Source organism: Microcaecilia unicolor, chromosome 11 (assembly GCF_901765095.1).
Source record: "Microcaecilia unicolor chromosome 11, aMicUni1.1, whole genome shotgun sequence".
NCBI lineage: Eukaryota > Metazoa > Chordata > Amphibia > Gymnophiona > Siphonopidae > Microcaecilia > Microcaecilia unicolor.
This window is the reverse complement of record NC_044041.1, coordinates 74,000,988-74,017,191: the sequence shown is the minus strand read 5'-3', so window position 1 is coordinate 74,017,191 and position 16,204 is coordinate 74,000,988. Positions and strand designations below refer to the sequence as shown.

The window sequence follows — 16,204 nt, the reverse complement described above, 5'->3', positions numbered from 1 at the left end:
ATGGCCAAGAGCAAGGAGCTGTCTAAGGATGTCAGGGACAAGATCATACACCTGCACAAGGCTGGAATGGGCTACAAAACCATCAGTAAGATGCTGGGCGAGAAGGAGACAACTGTTGGTGCCATAGTAAGAAAATGGAAGAAGTACAAAATGACTGTCAATCGACAAAGATCTGGGGCTCCACGCAAAATCTCACCTCGTGGGGTATCCTTGATCATGAGGAAGGTTAGAAATCAGCCTACAACTACAAGGGGGGAACTTGTCAATGATCTCAAGGCAGCTGGGACCACTGTCACCACGAAAACCATTGGTAACACATTACGACATAACGGATTGCAATCCTGCAGTGCCCGCAAGGTCCCCCTGCTCCGGAAGGCACATGTGACGGCCCGTCTGAAGTTTGCCAGTGAACACCTGGATGATGCCGAGAGTGATTGGGAGAAGGTGCTGTGGTCAGATGAGACAAAAATTGAGCTCTTTGGCATGAACTCAACTCGCCGTGTTTGGAGGAAGAGAAATGCTGCCTATGACCCAAAGAACACCGTCCCCACTGTCAAGCATGGAGGTGGAAATGTTATGTTTTGGGGGTGTTTCTCTGCTAAGGGCACAGGACTACTTCACCGCATCAATGGGAGAATGGATGGGGCCATGTACCGTACAATTCTGAGTGACAACCTCCTTCCCTCCGCCAGGGCCTTAAAAATGGGTCGTGGCTGGGTCTTCCAGCACGACAATGACCCAAAACATACAGCCAAGGCAACAAAGGAGTGGCTCAGGAAGAAGCACATTAGGGTCATGGAGTGGCCTAGCCAGTCACCAGACCTTAATCCCATTGAAAACTTATGGAGGGAGCTGAAGCTGCGAGTTGCCAAGCGACAGCCCAGAACTCTTAATGATTTAGAGATGATCTGCAAAGAGGAGTGGACCAAAATTCCTCCTGACATGTGTGCAAACCTCATCATCAACTACAGAAGACGTCTGACCGCTGTGCTTGCCAACAAGGGTTTTGCCACCAAGTATTAGGTCTTGTTTGCCAGAGGGATTAAATACTTATTTCCCTCTGCAGAATGCAAATAAATTCATATACTTTCCACAATGTGATTTTCCGGATTTAATTTGTGATGTGCTATCTCTCACTGTTACCAATAACCTACCCTTCAATTATGGGCTGCTCATGTCTTTGTCAGTGGGCAAACTTACAAAATCAGCAAGGGATCAAATACTTATTTCCCCCACTGTACATTGTTACAGCTCACAGAGATAATGGAATACATATAGCAAAAGTTTTTACACTGCAATAAACTAATGTCTTAATTAGACATTCAAAAGGAAAAATATTAAATTACTTCAACCACAAAAACATTTTTTGTAATACGATCCAAGAAAGAGAAAATGTATTTAACAATCAAAGAAAATTGAAAAGAAAAAAAAAACTTAAACTGTGTATACTGCTCCTCAGTACTTCTTCTCAAGCCTATCTTATGCAGTGTGCGTCTGTGAATCAACTATTACCACTACTTCCTCTCTATTTAACAAAAATTCCTCTAATTGTTTTGGTTCAAAAAACTGAAATTGCTTAGATTGATATAATATGCAACAGATACAGGGAAATTTCAAAACAAAATTAGCTCCAAGAGCCAGGGTCCTCGCTCGCAAGGCCAGGAATGCCCTGCGTCTCTTCTGAGTTTCCTTAGAAAGATCAGGATAAACTCTAATTTTGGAACCAAAAAATAAGGAGTCCAAATGTCTAAAGGAAAGTTTTAGAACGGCATTCCTGTCCATTTCAAAGGCAAAAGTTACCACCACAGTGGTTTTTTGAGTAATTATTTCCAACGATGATTCTAAGAACGCTGTCAAGTTCATACCCTCTCCTGTTTGTGTTGGCAAAACTTCTCCATCTCTCTTTTTATTAAACTGTAAATATTGTGCTCGCACAATAGGAGGAAGAGATTCACTTGGCATTCCCAGAGTTTCCACTAGCTATTTCTTCACCATTTCAATCGAAGATATTAATGGGGAACGTGGAAAATTGGTTAGTCTCAAATTTAATTTTCTTACTTGGTTTTCCAAATATTCCAAACAACAGAACATATAGTTCCGATCTTTTATTGAGGCCTGACCCAGTGTTTCTAAGGATTGTAACTTTGCCCCCATTTGATTTAATTGGGAAGCTTGATGGGTGGTAGTCTGAGTCTGTGAAACAACAGCTTCTGAAAGAACTTTTATTTCAAGCACATTTTTTTCAATCATTTTTGAAAGAGAGGAATGAAGTGAGTAACTTAAGTCCCAGAGTGACTCCATCGTCACCACCGCCGGTTTCTCCATAACACCCATAGTAAAGACAGGAGGCGGAGCACTGAGAATTTGGTTCAATGTACTTACAGTTTGTGGTGGCAAAGTTTGTAAAGGTAATTGATCTCCCATTGTAACCGTTCCGAGCTTTTCCAGCAGAGCGGGCTGGCTCCCTCCCTGTGCCTCTGCAATGCCCAATGGGCTCCATGCTACAGGGCCATTCTCCGCTCTACTTCCTCCTGGCTACGGGGGGGGCCGCGCGCTGCTCGGGGCTTAAAGAAACCCCGTTAGCACTGCCGTCTAATGCCGCCATCTGCCTGGGGGTGGACGTCAACCCGAATTGCTCCAACGTCGGCTGTTGTTGAGGATTAGGTCCGGTGCTGGCTGAGGAAACTTCCCGCACTTTACCTCTCCGCTTCCCCATTTTCAAAGGGCCCGCAGAGAACCTCACAGCCTAGGTTTGAGGAGAAGCTCAAGGTACGTCCTAAGCAGTTAACGTATATGTGGCCATCTTGGATCCCGTCCATCAGTATGAAAATATTTGACTGATAAGAAAGATCTTAATTTACGAATGAGGCACAATTTTCTAAAAAAGGCCTTCTTAAATACAGATTGAATTTGAACCTTGATTGTATGTTGAGAATCAAGTGTAACTTCTTATATCTTTTTCATGAAAATAAGAATTACTCACTGATCTATATAAAAAAAAGACAGCAAATCACGTGGGGGCCCTTTTACTAAGGCGCACCCAAGAGTGGCCTGCGCTGGTGTATGCGCGTGTTTTGGATGCACGCTGGTCCATTTCCTGAGCGCGCCTGGAAAAAAAGGGGATTTTTTAATGTGCTGGAAGATGGACATGCAGCAAAATAAAAACCAGCGCTCGTCCATTTTCGACCTGCGATCTTAATGCCACCCATTGACTTAGCAGTAAGGTTCATGAGCTAACCGGACGGTAAGCGTACAGTGCATGCCAACTGCCACTGGGTAAGGGTCCCGCTGTAGAAAATAGAAAATATTTTCTACCATGTGTTTTGGGCGCATGCCAAAATGGAATTACCACCTGGCGCACGTGGTAGCCGGGCAGTAGTGCCAATTTGACATGCGTTGGATGCGCATAGGTGCTTATGCACCTTTGGACAAGGGCCCCATGATTAGGATTTTCTCAAAAACAGGGCCTTGGGGTTTGGGGTTTTTTTTTTTAATGTTCATAGATAACTGAGTGTGAGATAGGATACGATATACTGTTAAATAAATACATGGGGGCTTCTCCTATGTGCACTATAGAAACAATTACTAGGGCTAATAGAAGTTACTTTTATTTCACTCACACATTTTCAGTAGTAATTCAAGGCCAATTATATTCAGGTACAGTAGATATTTCCTTGTCAAACTCAGAATGGAAGGTTAACTATGACTTGTCCAAGATCACAGGGGGAGGCAGTGGGATCTGAACCCATCTTTCCCTGTTCTCAGCCCACAACTCTAACCAGGGCTGGTCTTAGGCAGGGGCGACAGGGGCGGTCGCACAGGACCTCGCACTCCTAGGGGCCCCGCATCTCTGGCACGTCTGTCCTCCTGTCTCGGAACACCTCCCTGCTCTGTACCTTAATGTGCATCTATATTTCAGTAGAGAGCATCAGGCAGTGGCAGCGATTTTCAAATCCTGTCAACTGCCGAACCTAGAGCTTCCTCGCTGCTGCGTCCCGCCCCCTTTTGATGTCACTTCCTGATTCCGCAAGAGTGGAATGCAGCAGCAAGGAGGCTCTGGATTCGGCAGCTGACAGGATATGAAAATTGCTGCCGCTGTCTGCTGCTCTCTACTGAAATGTGGTGGATGCATATCAAGGTATGGGATGAGGTAGGGTTCCGAGAGCTCTAAACCTCCTTATGGATTATGGTGGCAGGCACAGCAGTGGGGGATGGGTGGGCGTGGGAGGGGGGCCCACAGAACTGGTCTGCACAGGACCCCGCAGTTGGTAAGACCGGCCCTGACTCTAACCACAAGGTGACGCCTCCACTCCCTTGTCTTTTGTTTAGCAGCAGAGAAGATGATGATTATACTGATCAGTGCTCTCAGTATACTGCAAGTCTGCCTAGATGTGTGTGGAAGCCCCCTTCTTACAGTGACTTTGAGACTTCACCTTTCCCAGAACCATATGCAGGGGAAGGTAAGCACAGGATCTTTATATAATGACTGACAAAACGGATTAATTCTCATCTCAAACCTGCAACAATCTCAGATATTCCTTCTCTTCACACAGCTGTTACAGCAGCACTCCTGCTAGTCCAGTACCAAGATCTTTATACACAGATAGCTTTGCCAGTGCACCTCACTCCTACCCTGCTATATTCCCTGCTGTTCCAGTACTTAGACTCTCATATACAGCTCTGCCAATGAGGCTCACTCCTGCCCTGCAGTACTTTCTATTCCAGTACTGAGAACCCTCACACACAGCTCTGCTGGTGCACCTCATTATTGCCTTACATCACCCCTCACTTATGGCTTTGTCAATGTACCTCATTCTTGACTGATTGCATCCCCTAATATTCCAGCAGGGAGATCCAGACACAGCTCTGCCTCACTCCTGCCCTGCAGCACCCCCTGCTAATGTAGTACCAAGACCCTCACGCACAGCTACCACCATGATTCTTATGGTTCACTTCTTGAGTCTTATTACTTTCATCTTTCAAGATGAAAGCTCTGATCTCTTCTTGGAGCTTCAGAAAGTGGTTGCATCGCTGGAGAGGATGGTGTATTCCAGACGGAACCTCACTACCAGTCCAATCAACAGCAACACTGCTACGGGTGATGGGGACCCGAGCCTGGCTAGAGAAGAGTGGGCACTGACCATCAAGGTAGGCTGAAGCTTGGAAATAGCATGGATCAGCAATCCCAGCCCTCTCTTTCTCACACAGACCTGCAGGGCTGGCGTTCCTATCTAAAGCAGGTCACCAGCACAAGTTTCTTTGTTCTACTGCTACTCAAGGAGGAGTGTTTATACTGTTAATAAATATAACATGTCATATAATAGCTCGCTTTCAGACACAAGCATGAAAGACATCAATTATATAACTTCCCATGTCTTTTCTGCTCTAACTGAGGAATGTTCCATCCTCTTGATGGTAATATGTGTCTACTGTGTCACTATATAAACTAGTTTCATAAAGATGGAGTAACTTTCAGAGGGGATCCTTGCTTATATAGGTCTTGGAGGAGATCGAGCAGGGATTAGGGATCACGCCCGTGGAGGAGGAGATCTCCAGCTTCCGAGATAGGAATATGGCCCTCAGAGTGGTGATAGGAGACAAAGAGTTGGAACTGGACAGGTCAAAGGTCACAATGAAAGCCTTCCAAGAAGAGAGAGACAAGCTTCAAAGGAAGGTAGATATCAACCTACCTAGATAAATCATGTTTTAGGATAGGCTGAGTTGGTCCTGGTTTCAGCCCCACTGCCTTGGTGTTCCAGTGCCTTGTGGGTAAAACCAGGACTAGATAAGCCTCCTCATAAAAACTGGAATAATTTAGCTACACTATTGCCTGTGTGTTTAAGTGCAAGCCCATTCCCTGGTGCTGCATGTTTTGTGTGTGTGTGTGTGTGCCTTTGAGTTTACAACTTGGATGGTAAAAAGCAAATAACCTGATTAGAACCTTGATATTATTTGTGTAGAGATGTGCTAGGGTTAGTATCAAGACCTGGTTTCATCCTTGTTTTCCTCCCCATTTCAGGTGCATGAACTACAAACTTGTGTACAGAAGATGGAAGCCCCTTTGTTTCCAGCTACCAGATGCTCAGAGTTCCTCAGCACTGGGGGAGCTAATAGCCCAGCCTGTGAAGAGGAACTTTGGGCAATCCAAGTGAGTGAGAGGAAACTCAGACACTAATGTGAAGAAGGACCTCTGTTATTTTAGGAGAAAGCTACACCTTGTATGCACTAATAAGCAGTTAGCTTAGCAGGGTTTAAAAAAGTTTAGGTAGCTTCCTAAAAGAAAAGTCCATAAACTATTATTAAAATGGACTTGGGAAAATCCACTGCTTATTCCTAGAATAAACAACATAACCTGTATTGTACTGTTTTGAGATCTTGCCAGGTACTTGTAACCTGGATTGGCCACTTTTGGAAACAGGATGCTGGGCTTGATGGACCTTTGGTCTGTCCAGTGTGGCAATACTCATATTCTTAGCAAATGCATGCCTTGAAATAGTTCCAAATATTATTTCAAGCTCTGAAACTGTCTTGGCTGCTCTTTGCACACCCACTGCATTCCCTGGAACAGCCACATTGACAGAGTGCCTCACATGCTCACTAGATCCGATTGGTTCATGCTGGGTGAGTTGTCTTAAGTGATATGTTTTGCATGGACTGATCAGATTTATTTCCATAGGTAGCCTTGTGTGACATGACACTAAACATGGCTACAGAGTGTTACTGTGCAGTGTACTTTTTTGTGCAGCACACAGAGGGTATATCTTTCTTTATAAGGATGGGTGGATAATGAAAGCTATCCTGTTAGCTGGCTGGACCATTGAATCCTGGGTAAGGATTAAATATATTAATCTCTCTAGAGCACTAGATCTGCCCAAGGGCTTGAACCACCTTTGCCCCCTGAGCACTTAGAGTGTACATTGGAGCACAGGCAGGTCAAGTAACTTACTGTTTATTGGGGTGGAGGAGAGACTGCACATGTACTAAAATTGGATTAAATAAATAAAATATACTACAATTAGAACTGGAGCATTTATCATAAACATATACCCTCCGATCTTCAGCAGGCAACACTTTGACTGCCCACCACCAGCGTTAAACCCAGATATCCAAAGCCGGTGACCAGCATTGAATATCTGGGGGGGGGGGGGGGGGGGTTGGCAGCTAAACATTTATCAGATAAGCCAGTAATGAGTGGCTGACCGGTTAAGTTATAGCAGTTAAAGACAGGACTGCTATTTATGCTGTTCGATTTAACTGCTAATTTTATCTGGTCTGGCGCTGAATATCTGCTCCTAATGGAATAAGTCATGTGACATAGACTGTTTAGCGGTAGGTTCTAGCTATGAATATTCAGTGAGAGATAACCGGTTATTTCCTGCTGAATATTCACAGTAGGCCGCAAAAACACTATTTAACAATTTCTTACCAGTTAAATAGCACTGCCTATACGGGGATACTACACAGATAACTTCCCCTGTCCTTTGCTTCCACCTCCCCTGTATTATCCCATAGGATGCCTTCAGGAATCCCATTATATTGGCTAAGAATCTGGTGCACTGTCTTCAGACCATTCTTGGGGCCCAGCACCTCTGCCAGCTCCTCTCTCTGCAACACCAACCCGTAGCTTCCCATGGCAGCATCAAAAACCTGGAGACAGAGACACAGCAACTGAGGGGGTAAGAATCTATGATGATAGGAAGCAGGCAGCAGCGGAATGAAGTTTACAGGTTCAGTTTAATGTACTATGACTGTTGTAGATAACAGCAAAAACAGTCTGGTGAAACAAGACCCAAGAGCAAATCAGAAGGAACTTGTTCCAAGCATGGCAAAGGCTCATCCCATCTTAATCTTTCACTTCTTTAGAGGCATAGGGCTAGATTCTACATATCATGCCTAAAACAATTGGCGCCGATAAAAAAATATGCCTATGCCTATTCTATAAACCGCGCCTAAATTTTGGCACAGTTTATAGAATACACCTAAATCTATGTGTATAGAATACGCTTAACAACTATTTCCTGTGACTATATTTAGTTGCAGCCATGAAAACCTGGTGTAAATGCCAATGCCTACATTACGCACAGAACGGATGTATAACAGTATGCATAAATTCTAGGAACACCTATGACCTGCCCATGGTGATGCCCCCTTTTCAGATCTGCTTCTTAGAATTTATGTGCATCACTTTATAGAATACGCTTAGGACGTTTGTACGCATGAATTCTAATGAATGCCAATTAGTGTCAATAATTGCTTGTCAAGTTCAATTATCAATGCCGATTGGCTTGTTAAGCTAATTAAGTTGTGTGCGCAAATCCAGAATACGACCAGATTGGCGTGCACAACTCAACTCGCACTATATAGAATCTGAGGGATAGTGGGTAATTTTTAAATACTGAAAAATGAATAGTGGGACCGGTAATTTTTAAAACATAGATATAAATGATCTGAAAATGGGAATGACTTGATAATGATAAAAAAAAGATGCATCAAAGCTATTTAATAATATGCAGATTGAGATAAATTGCAGGGTGAACTTGTGAGACTGGACATCCCAATTGCAGATAAAATGTAACGTGGACAAGTAGAAAGTGGTGCACATAGAGAAATATAACTCAGATTATAGCTACTGCCAAAGACCCACTCCATATAATCGCTTTTAACAGAGATTATGTTTGGGATCTGGTCACCTGAGACAATCAAAGCTGTGGTGTGAGTTTATCAATTCACCATATGAAGATGCACTTGTAATGCTTTTTCTATCTAGGACAGATCAATAAAAGTGCTTCTAAAGCAATTTTTATAGTGATCTCAGTTAATTGAGAATTTCTACCCTTCAATTAAAGTCTCTAAGCTCACTCAGGAAATTTAACTTGAATATACATATGAAGTATCACATGTAAATGAATTTATTTTGCTGGACAAACTAGATAGTCCATACAGATCTTTACCTACCACCATTTACTATGTATAAAACCATTACAAAAATCAAAAACTTAACTCCATCACCCCCCCCCCCCCCTAAAAAAAAAAGCTCATAGCAGGAACTCATACCTTCAGACTTAGGTACAGGGGTCCTCCTCCACTCAGGGTGACTATTCTCAGTTATCAGCCATCCTGTTCCTGACCGTCTCCTTTTGATGTTTTCTGTAAAACAGGTTGCAGTCTCGATATATTTGTGGCATGTCCTCGGGGAGCCTTTTCTGGGGGACACAACATTGTACTAGCAGGCTTCACTAAAATATGCAAATTAGCCACTTCTTAGGCAAATTATACTTCTCTTAATATTCCTTAATCATGCAAGCAGAGAATTATTTCAGTAAACAGTTCAAAGACTTCAACTGAGCCCACTTTATGGGGATCTGGGTCTCAGTTTAGAACAGCCACCACCCCTTGGACAGAACTTTTATTTTCACTCTAGTCCTGTCCTCCCCTTTCTTATGAGGTCTGAGCCTTCAGCTTCATAGGACAGCTTTTCCCTTTTCTGCTTGACTCTTCAGAGTCTCTCAAACCTTTTAAACATCTCACCACTTCTCTCTGTGGGTTTGTCAGGGTTGTCTTGTTTCTCCCTATTATGACCGATACCCATGGACAGGAGTTTATTTAACCTAATTCCTCCTGGGAGCTCCTTTTTCTTAAGCTTTTTCTGGAGCTTTACAATGCAGGATTTTACTTTGTGGAGCTCTTTTAATCTTCTCTGCCCATCCTGGAAGAGGACATCTACAGCAAGGGTCAACACCCTGCACTTCTATTCCAGGGCCACCCTGCTTCTTTCTGCCCCTGCTTTTGCTTCCTTGGCCTGCACTCTGCAGCCCACTCAGCTGCCACCTGAGCTTGAACTTGTTGCAGCCTATCTATCTGAGTTTCCAACTCTAGCTTACTGTGGGTCAGGTATGCAATCTTTCCTTGGGTTTCCTGCATATCTGTAACTAACCCCTCTACCTTTTGGGTATATACTTTGTGCAGGTCCTCTTTTTGGATTAATTTCTTCCTATTAAGCTTGGGTCCACTGCAATGGAATGGTTAACTCTGCCACAGCTTGAGCATACCCCTGCTGTACTTCCCTCAGCCAGATTTCCTATTGGCCCTTTAATTCTCCCAACCAAACCTTTACCTGGGTCAAACTCCCTTTCAGCTCTCCTATGACTGTTTGCTGTCATTTGCCCATCTCCTTAAAAATTTCCTTCATCTTGGCCAACTCCATTTCCTTTTGCTTCACTTTCTGCCTGGCCTCTTCCAATTCTGCCCTTACAGAGGTGACAAGCTTATTCTCCATTTGCTTCTAGAGTGGAGCCAGGGCTTGTTGTTCCCGTAAACTTTCCTTTAGGACCTCCTGCTCATTTTGCCATTCTTGGTGAGCATTCTGGAACTCGGCTTTAACTAGTGTTACCCTTCTCTCATGGTCCTGTTGCAGCTTGTCTGTAAGGTCCCTTATCTCTTGCTCATGTGTGGACTACTGCTCTGCTAATCGAGTCTCATTTAGTTCTTGGGTCTCTTTCAGGGTAGCTGTAAGATGGGCTACTTCTGCTTCCCTTTCCTCCCTTAACTTACATTCTGTGAGCAACTCAGCCTAACTGTGGCTAGCAGTGCCTCACAGATTTCCTTCTGTTTAAGGGACTTTGCCTGTTTGGCCTCTAAGGCATGCACTGAAGCAGCCATTTCTTTCCTACATACTGACTCGAATAGGACCCATTTCTGTCCCGTCTCCCTAAGACTAGTTTCCATTACCTTGTGGGACTCCTCTTGCTGCTGTAGGTTGTCCAGTAAAGCTAACATCAGTCCCTTATTTAGTTCCAGGACCTCCCCCAGACATTGCTCTGAGTGCCTATATGGCTTCCCCAATTTACGTAGGGCCTGTAACTGCTATTCTATTTACCTGATACTTTCTTTAAGGGATTTCAACTACAGATTCTCATTCTAACTCATAATATCATAGGCCCCTTATAGCCAAGGGCCCACTCCATATAATCTCTTGACTTAATAGAGATAATGTTTAGGATCTGGCTATCTTAGACAATCAAAGTTGTGGTGCAAGTTTCTCACATGAAGATACACATAGAACACCTTTTCTCTAATGCATATCAGTGAGAGAACTCCTAAAACAATTTCTGTAGAGATCTTAGCTAATCTTGGGTATCTGCCCTTCAATTAAAGCCTCTGAGTTTACTCAGGCTATATCAGAGAAGCATTACCAAAGTTTTCTTTCTAAGAAAAACCCCAGCAATAACTTATAACTACTCATAGCTTCAAACATAGCTCCTGCTTCTTTTAACACTTCCTGTTTTGCAGGTACCTTGATAAACTGTGGATCCTGAATGATTTGCTGGCAGTGACCCTGGAAGAGTGCAAGAGTCACTCGGAGAAGTTGAGCATGCTTCTGGGGAAGCAGGAATCCAAGAGCACCATGTTGCGCCTGGCCCTGCAATGCAGGTGAGACCCAGGGGGCGCAAGCTGGTCACATATTTTGAAAGTGGTGCCAGTTTTGTCAGACATAATGTAGTAAATGATAGCAGATATAGACCTGCATGGCCCATCTATGTCCAGTAAAGTGGCTAGAGTTGTACCTTGGTGCAAGTTATCCCCATCTGTGCCTTGGCATTTTACATTCATTCATGGCCAGTGCACAAATATTATCCTTTAGATACTTTTTTTTTTAATTTATTGAATTTATAACAATAATTCACAAGTATCACACTTGTTTAAGAAACATGGAGGTATATAAACATGAGGAATACTTCCTTTAGATTCTATATATGGCACCCAAATTTACATGCAGATCGAAGATGTGTGTGCAAATTAATTAGCTAACAAGCCATTAACTAGCAACAAATTGATGTTAACAATCAAGTATTGCAGTTAATTGGCATTAATTAGATTTTGTGCATGCATCTTCCTGCGCGCTGTAATATCCCCTCTGTCCCTTGGCCCCTAGTAGGAGAGGACACTTCAGCCCTAGGGGCTGGAAATAAGAGAGACAATCAGACTTAGATATAGGTGCAACCAGTAAAAATCTTTATTGGTATCTCACTAAGCCAATACAAAATAATTGTTCTCTCTGGAGCAGGTTATCACATAGACTGCTCAGCCCATGTCTCTTAGTTATCACATATATACTGTTGTAAGTTTTGTTTCTCCTAAATCATGTGATTTATCCTAAACTAAGTTGTGATCATATATGGATTTTCCTTTAATATTCTGTTATTTTTATACATATACATATATGGCAATTTCCTACATTGTATTGTCCTCTCCTCTTGTGTGCACGTGCACACTTTGTGGCAATTGGCTAATTCCTTTTCAGTAAAGCATGCTCACAGCATGCAAATATCCATGCAGCAAGCAAATAGATATTATAAAACACCTGGTGTCCTTCCTCTCTGAACATATATTTCCGTTGGAACATCTTGGGCTTGCAGGGTCCTCAGTCTCTCATCACCACCAAGGTTATATCCATACGTTTCTGACATATATGGACCGCATAGCCTCAGTTCCTTCCAAGTGTCACCTTGACATGTAACATGTACTTTCCATTTCCTGAGAAAGCACTGTAACTTACATGCAGCTGCAGGAAGAAACTAAAAATATGCTGAAGACAGCAAGGCTAGGAAAGCTGAGGGCTAGCAGGGCCCTCTTACAGGCCTAGTACCATATAACAGGTCTGGTATAGAAAGGAATATACAGCGCTATTCTATAACTCCATGCGCCTAAATCCCCTAGCGCACAACTTAAAGGGGGGGTGTGGCCAGGGGCATTTCAAAAATTTGCACACAGAGTTCTAGAATACAGCCATTCCTGTGCCCAAATGCCAAGAGTTGGGGGCAGGCATTTACACCAGACTTCAGCTCGCGTAAATACTGGTGCCCAAATTTGGGCACAGGAATGGGCTCTAAGCACTAATTTATCAACTCAGATCAACTCGGAGCATTCTTTGTAGAATAGCGCTCTGCACTGATTTTTTTCTGATGCCCAGATTTGTGCGCTATTTACTGAATTCATGCCTATGTGCTCTAGGCAAAATTTTCAGACCTGTGTTCCCCCACCCCCACCCATCCCATACACTTGCTTTCCACTTCACCCAGTCCCCAAGTTCCAACTGTCCCTCCAATTTAATCCCTGTATCTCTGCCCCTCCATGCAGTCCCTAAGACTCCACATTCCCCCTTCCCAATCCCCGAGTCTCTATTCCCAGAGCCGCCAATAGAGCTGGGCCCGGGGCAGAACCCGGATCACTACGCGCCACCTCCCCCACTCGTGCCGTCACTCCCGCCTTACCCCGCCCCCTTAGCTTTGTGTTTCTGCCTCCAAGGGAGGGCCAGCACCGGCAAGCCTCTTCCTGCCTGCCTGCTCCCACAGTCTGTCCTCTCCTTCTCCTGTCCATGCTGGGGGTCGGGACCCAGATGATTGCATTAACGCGATGTTGCACTAATGCAATCATCCAGGTCCTGGGCAGCATGCAGAAGCAGGAGAGGACAGACCCAGAATCAGGCAGGCAGAAAGGAGCTTGCCGAGGCCGGCCCATGGAATTTTGCCCCCCCCCCCCACCGCCCTCCCCTCTTGGTGGCCCTATGTGTTCCCCCATAACCATCCTACTCCTTACCCCTTTACCTCTTAGAACCTATCGTTTCTTCCGGGCCCCTTTCTCCTTCCTCTCTCTGTAGCCTGATAGGAGAGAGTAACCAGAGCTCTAATGCTTCTAACCCTGTCATTCGTGCTATAGTCAGCATTTCAGAGCTATGCTGGAGGGACAGGAAAGGCTTCAGCTGCAGCACACGCAGGTTAGAAGTGCCAGACCTGCTCTATTGGTAGTGCTGTAGAGGGAGGAACTGGCTCAGTGGTGGGCATACCAGGAAGGTGCCACAGTCACAGTGACTACTATTTGTACCCATGAGCCCATCAAAACACAGCAGGCAGAGGCCTGATAATCCTGACACAAATACCTCACTAATTTCACCTCTGGCACCTGTCTAGTTCAACTAATGAATATTAATCTGGCCCTGCAATAACTGGTATTTTACCTTTCGAATCCTGCTCAGCAGGTAAGATAACTGGATAATTTTACTCAGTTATCTTAAGCTGAAATTTAAAACAGATCTAACCAGCTAGGTTTAGAGTTGAAAATTCCCCTGAATTTAGCAGACAAAATTTGTCTGACTGGAATTGTGTGGGTAAGTTAGCTGGTTAGTGCTCTGACCTGCTAAATTGAAAACTCGCTCTAGAAATATACCTTTAGAGGATGGTGCTTTTTAAGCGGTTAGATTTAGCTGGTTAAACCTTTTGAAAGTCTGCTTCTTTCTGCAGTGAGCGATGCATGGAGGTCTATGCAGCACTCCTGGCACAGGCTGACTGGAAGCAGGATCTCCTGCAGCAGCAGGTCTTGAGGAAGAGCTTAAGTTGCCCAGGTAAGAGTTATGGTTCAGAGTCATGGTGAAAGAAGTTTGAGGAGGGGGAGGGGAGACGGAGGACTAGTGCTTACACCTACTGTACCTGAATGTATCTTGCCGTGAGCTACAACTAAAAAATGCGTGAGCTGCAACCAAATAAAAACTTTAAATATTTTGCATAACTTAAGCAAAATGTGCTGTTGTTTCCCAATTGTATTATGTTTGTATTTTGTGCAGGTTTTTTTTTTAAGTACAGTATTTTTAGAGGGCATCAGCTTGATTGATAGGTTTCTGTGGCAGCTCTGCCAGATCAAACCCTGAAAAGAGAATTGAAGCTGGTGTTTGCCCTGCTTTTGAAAAGACAGGACGGGGATGTGGGCAACACTCCATGTTTATCCACTCCTACCCTAGCTGATATAATATTTAACCATCTCTCTGATCTCATGTGCACCTTTCTTTAAATTAGTCACCTTATTTTCTAACTCCTCTTACTCTCTTACCTATCTATATGTTCCATCTTTGCTTATACCCTTTACTGTCAAATAAAATGTTCTATTACATATTGTGTTGACATTGTAAATAGATACTATGCCGTACTTTGTATTGTTGTTTGAATATTTTTACTGCTGTAATTGCCTATTGCTCATGTTTCATTTATTCTTACTGTAAATAAATCCTAACAAATAAAATAAATAAAAATAGGGAAACTACTGAGTTTCCTTCTCCTTTTCAAACATCATTTCTCTGGGAGGGAGAATGAGTTTGACAGGTATGCTATAAGTCATGCTTTAGCAATTTAACAAAACTAAAAAATTGTAGCCAAGCTGTTTCCGGCCATTTAACCCCTTCTGAGTCTCACAAGCTTTGCCCAGCCAGGGGATGACTGCAAATGCTTGATGTAGCATGTCTGCTGTGCTCTAGGAGGTGATCAGAGGTGTCCAAGAGCCCCACAAGACCTGGATAGTGCTGTGAAACTGATGATTTTGGAAGCTAAGAAAGTGCTGGACAAGAGGGATCCCAAGGAAGGAGAGAAGTCTGATTCAGAAGCTGGTTTCCCCTGCAGGTACCTAGTAGCACTGGAAGATTGTATTTTAGAGAACATCATTTGTACTGTGCTGACTTCATGAGTATCATATCTGTGTTATATGAATGTTCTTCCAAGCTGCCTATTATGGTATAATTCATATTCTGCTGCCATTTATCATATTTCTTTTATATAATTATTGCACTGCTGTTAAATGTTTATACTTGTATTTCTGACACTGTATAACGTTAGTCCTATTATTAAGCTTCAATTTGCCATCTCCAAGTTGACCTCATTGTTCGTATTTATGCGTACATTTGGTTATTTTATTATTGTTGTGCTGTTAATAAAATTGTAAGTTTTATGTCAGGCTGTATCTGCTGTACACTGCCTTGGGTGAATCTCTTCATAAAGGCAGTAATCAGTGGCGTACCAAGGAGGGGCGGTGGGGGCGGTCCGCCCCGGGTGCACGCCGCTGGGGGGGGGGGGTGCTGTGCGCCATCAGCTTCATTCGTTTCCATGCTCCCTCTGCCCCGGAACAGGAAGCAACCTGTTCCGGGGCAGAGGGAGCATGGAAACGAACGAAGCTGACCGGCGTGCAGCACCCCCCCAGCGGCATGCACCTGGGGGGGTTCTTTCGCCGGGGTGGGGGGGGTGTCCTTTCGCCAGGGGGGGTTGTGCTGCACCGGGGGGGGGGGGGGGGCACTGCACCCAGGGGGGGGGGGGGGGGGGTGGTGTCAGCCCCCCTAGGAACGCCACTGGCAGTAATAAATCCCATGAAATACAGGCAAACAAACATT

The 16,204-nt window shown here is 44.1% G+C and overlaps 1 protein-coding gene across 2 annotated transcripts in view; it reads left to right on the top strand.

Moving 5' to 3' along the window:
• Positions 1–16,204, top strand: part of LOC115479561 (colorectal mutant cancer protein-like) — a 41,314-nt gene that overhangs the window by 13,585 nt on the left and 11,525 nt on the right. The window contains exons 3-10 of one of the 2 annotated variants that reach the window (XM_030217532.1): positions 4,333–4,460; positions 4,985–5,148; positions 5,498–5,674; positions 6,020–6,148; positions 7,513–7,676; positions 11,290–11,430; positions 14,298–14,398; positions 15,302–15,443. In XM_030217532.1, coding sequence (XP_030073392.1) covers positions 4,333–4,460; positions 4,985–5,148; positions 5,498–5,674; positions 6,020–6,148; positions 7,513–7,676; positions 11,290–11,430; positions 14,298–14,398; positions 15,302–15,443 — 1,146 coding nt within the window. Of the gene's footprint in view, positions 1–4,329; positions 4,461–4,984; positions 5,149–5,497; positions 5,675–6,019; positions 6,149–7,512; positions 7,677–11,289; positions 11,431–14,297; positions 14,399–15,301; positions 15,444–16,204 lie in introns of both variants that reach the window. The other variant, XM_030217531.1, reaches the window with a different exon arrangement.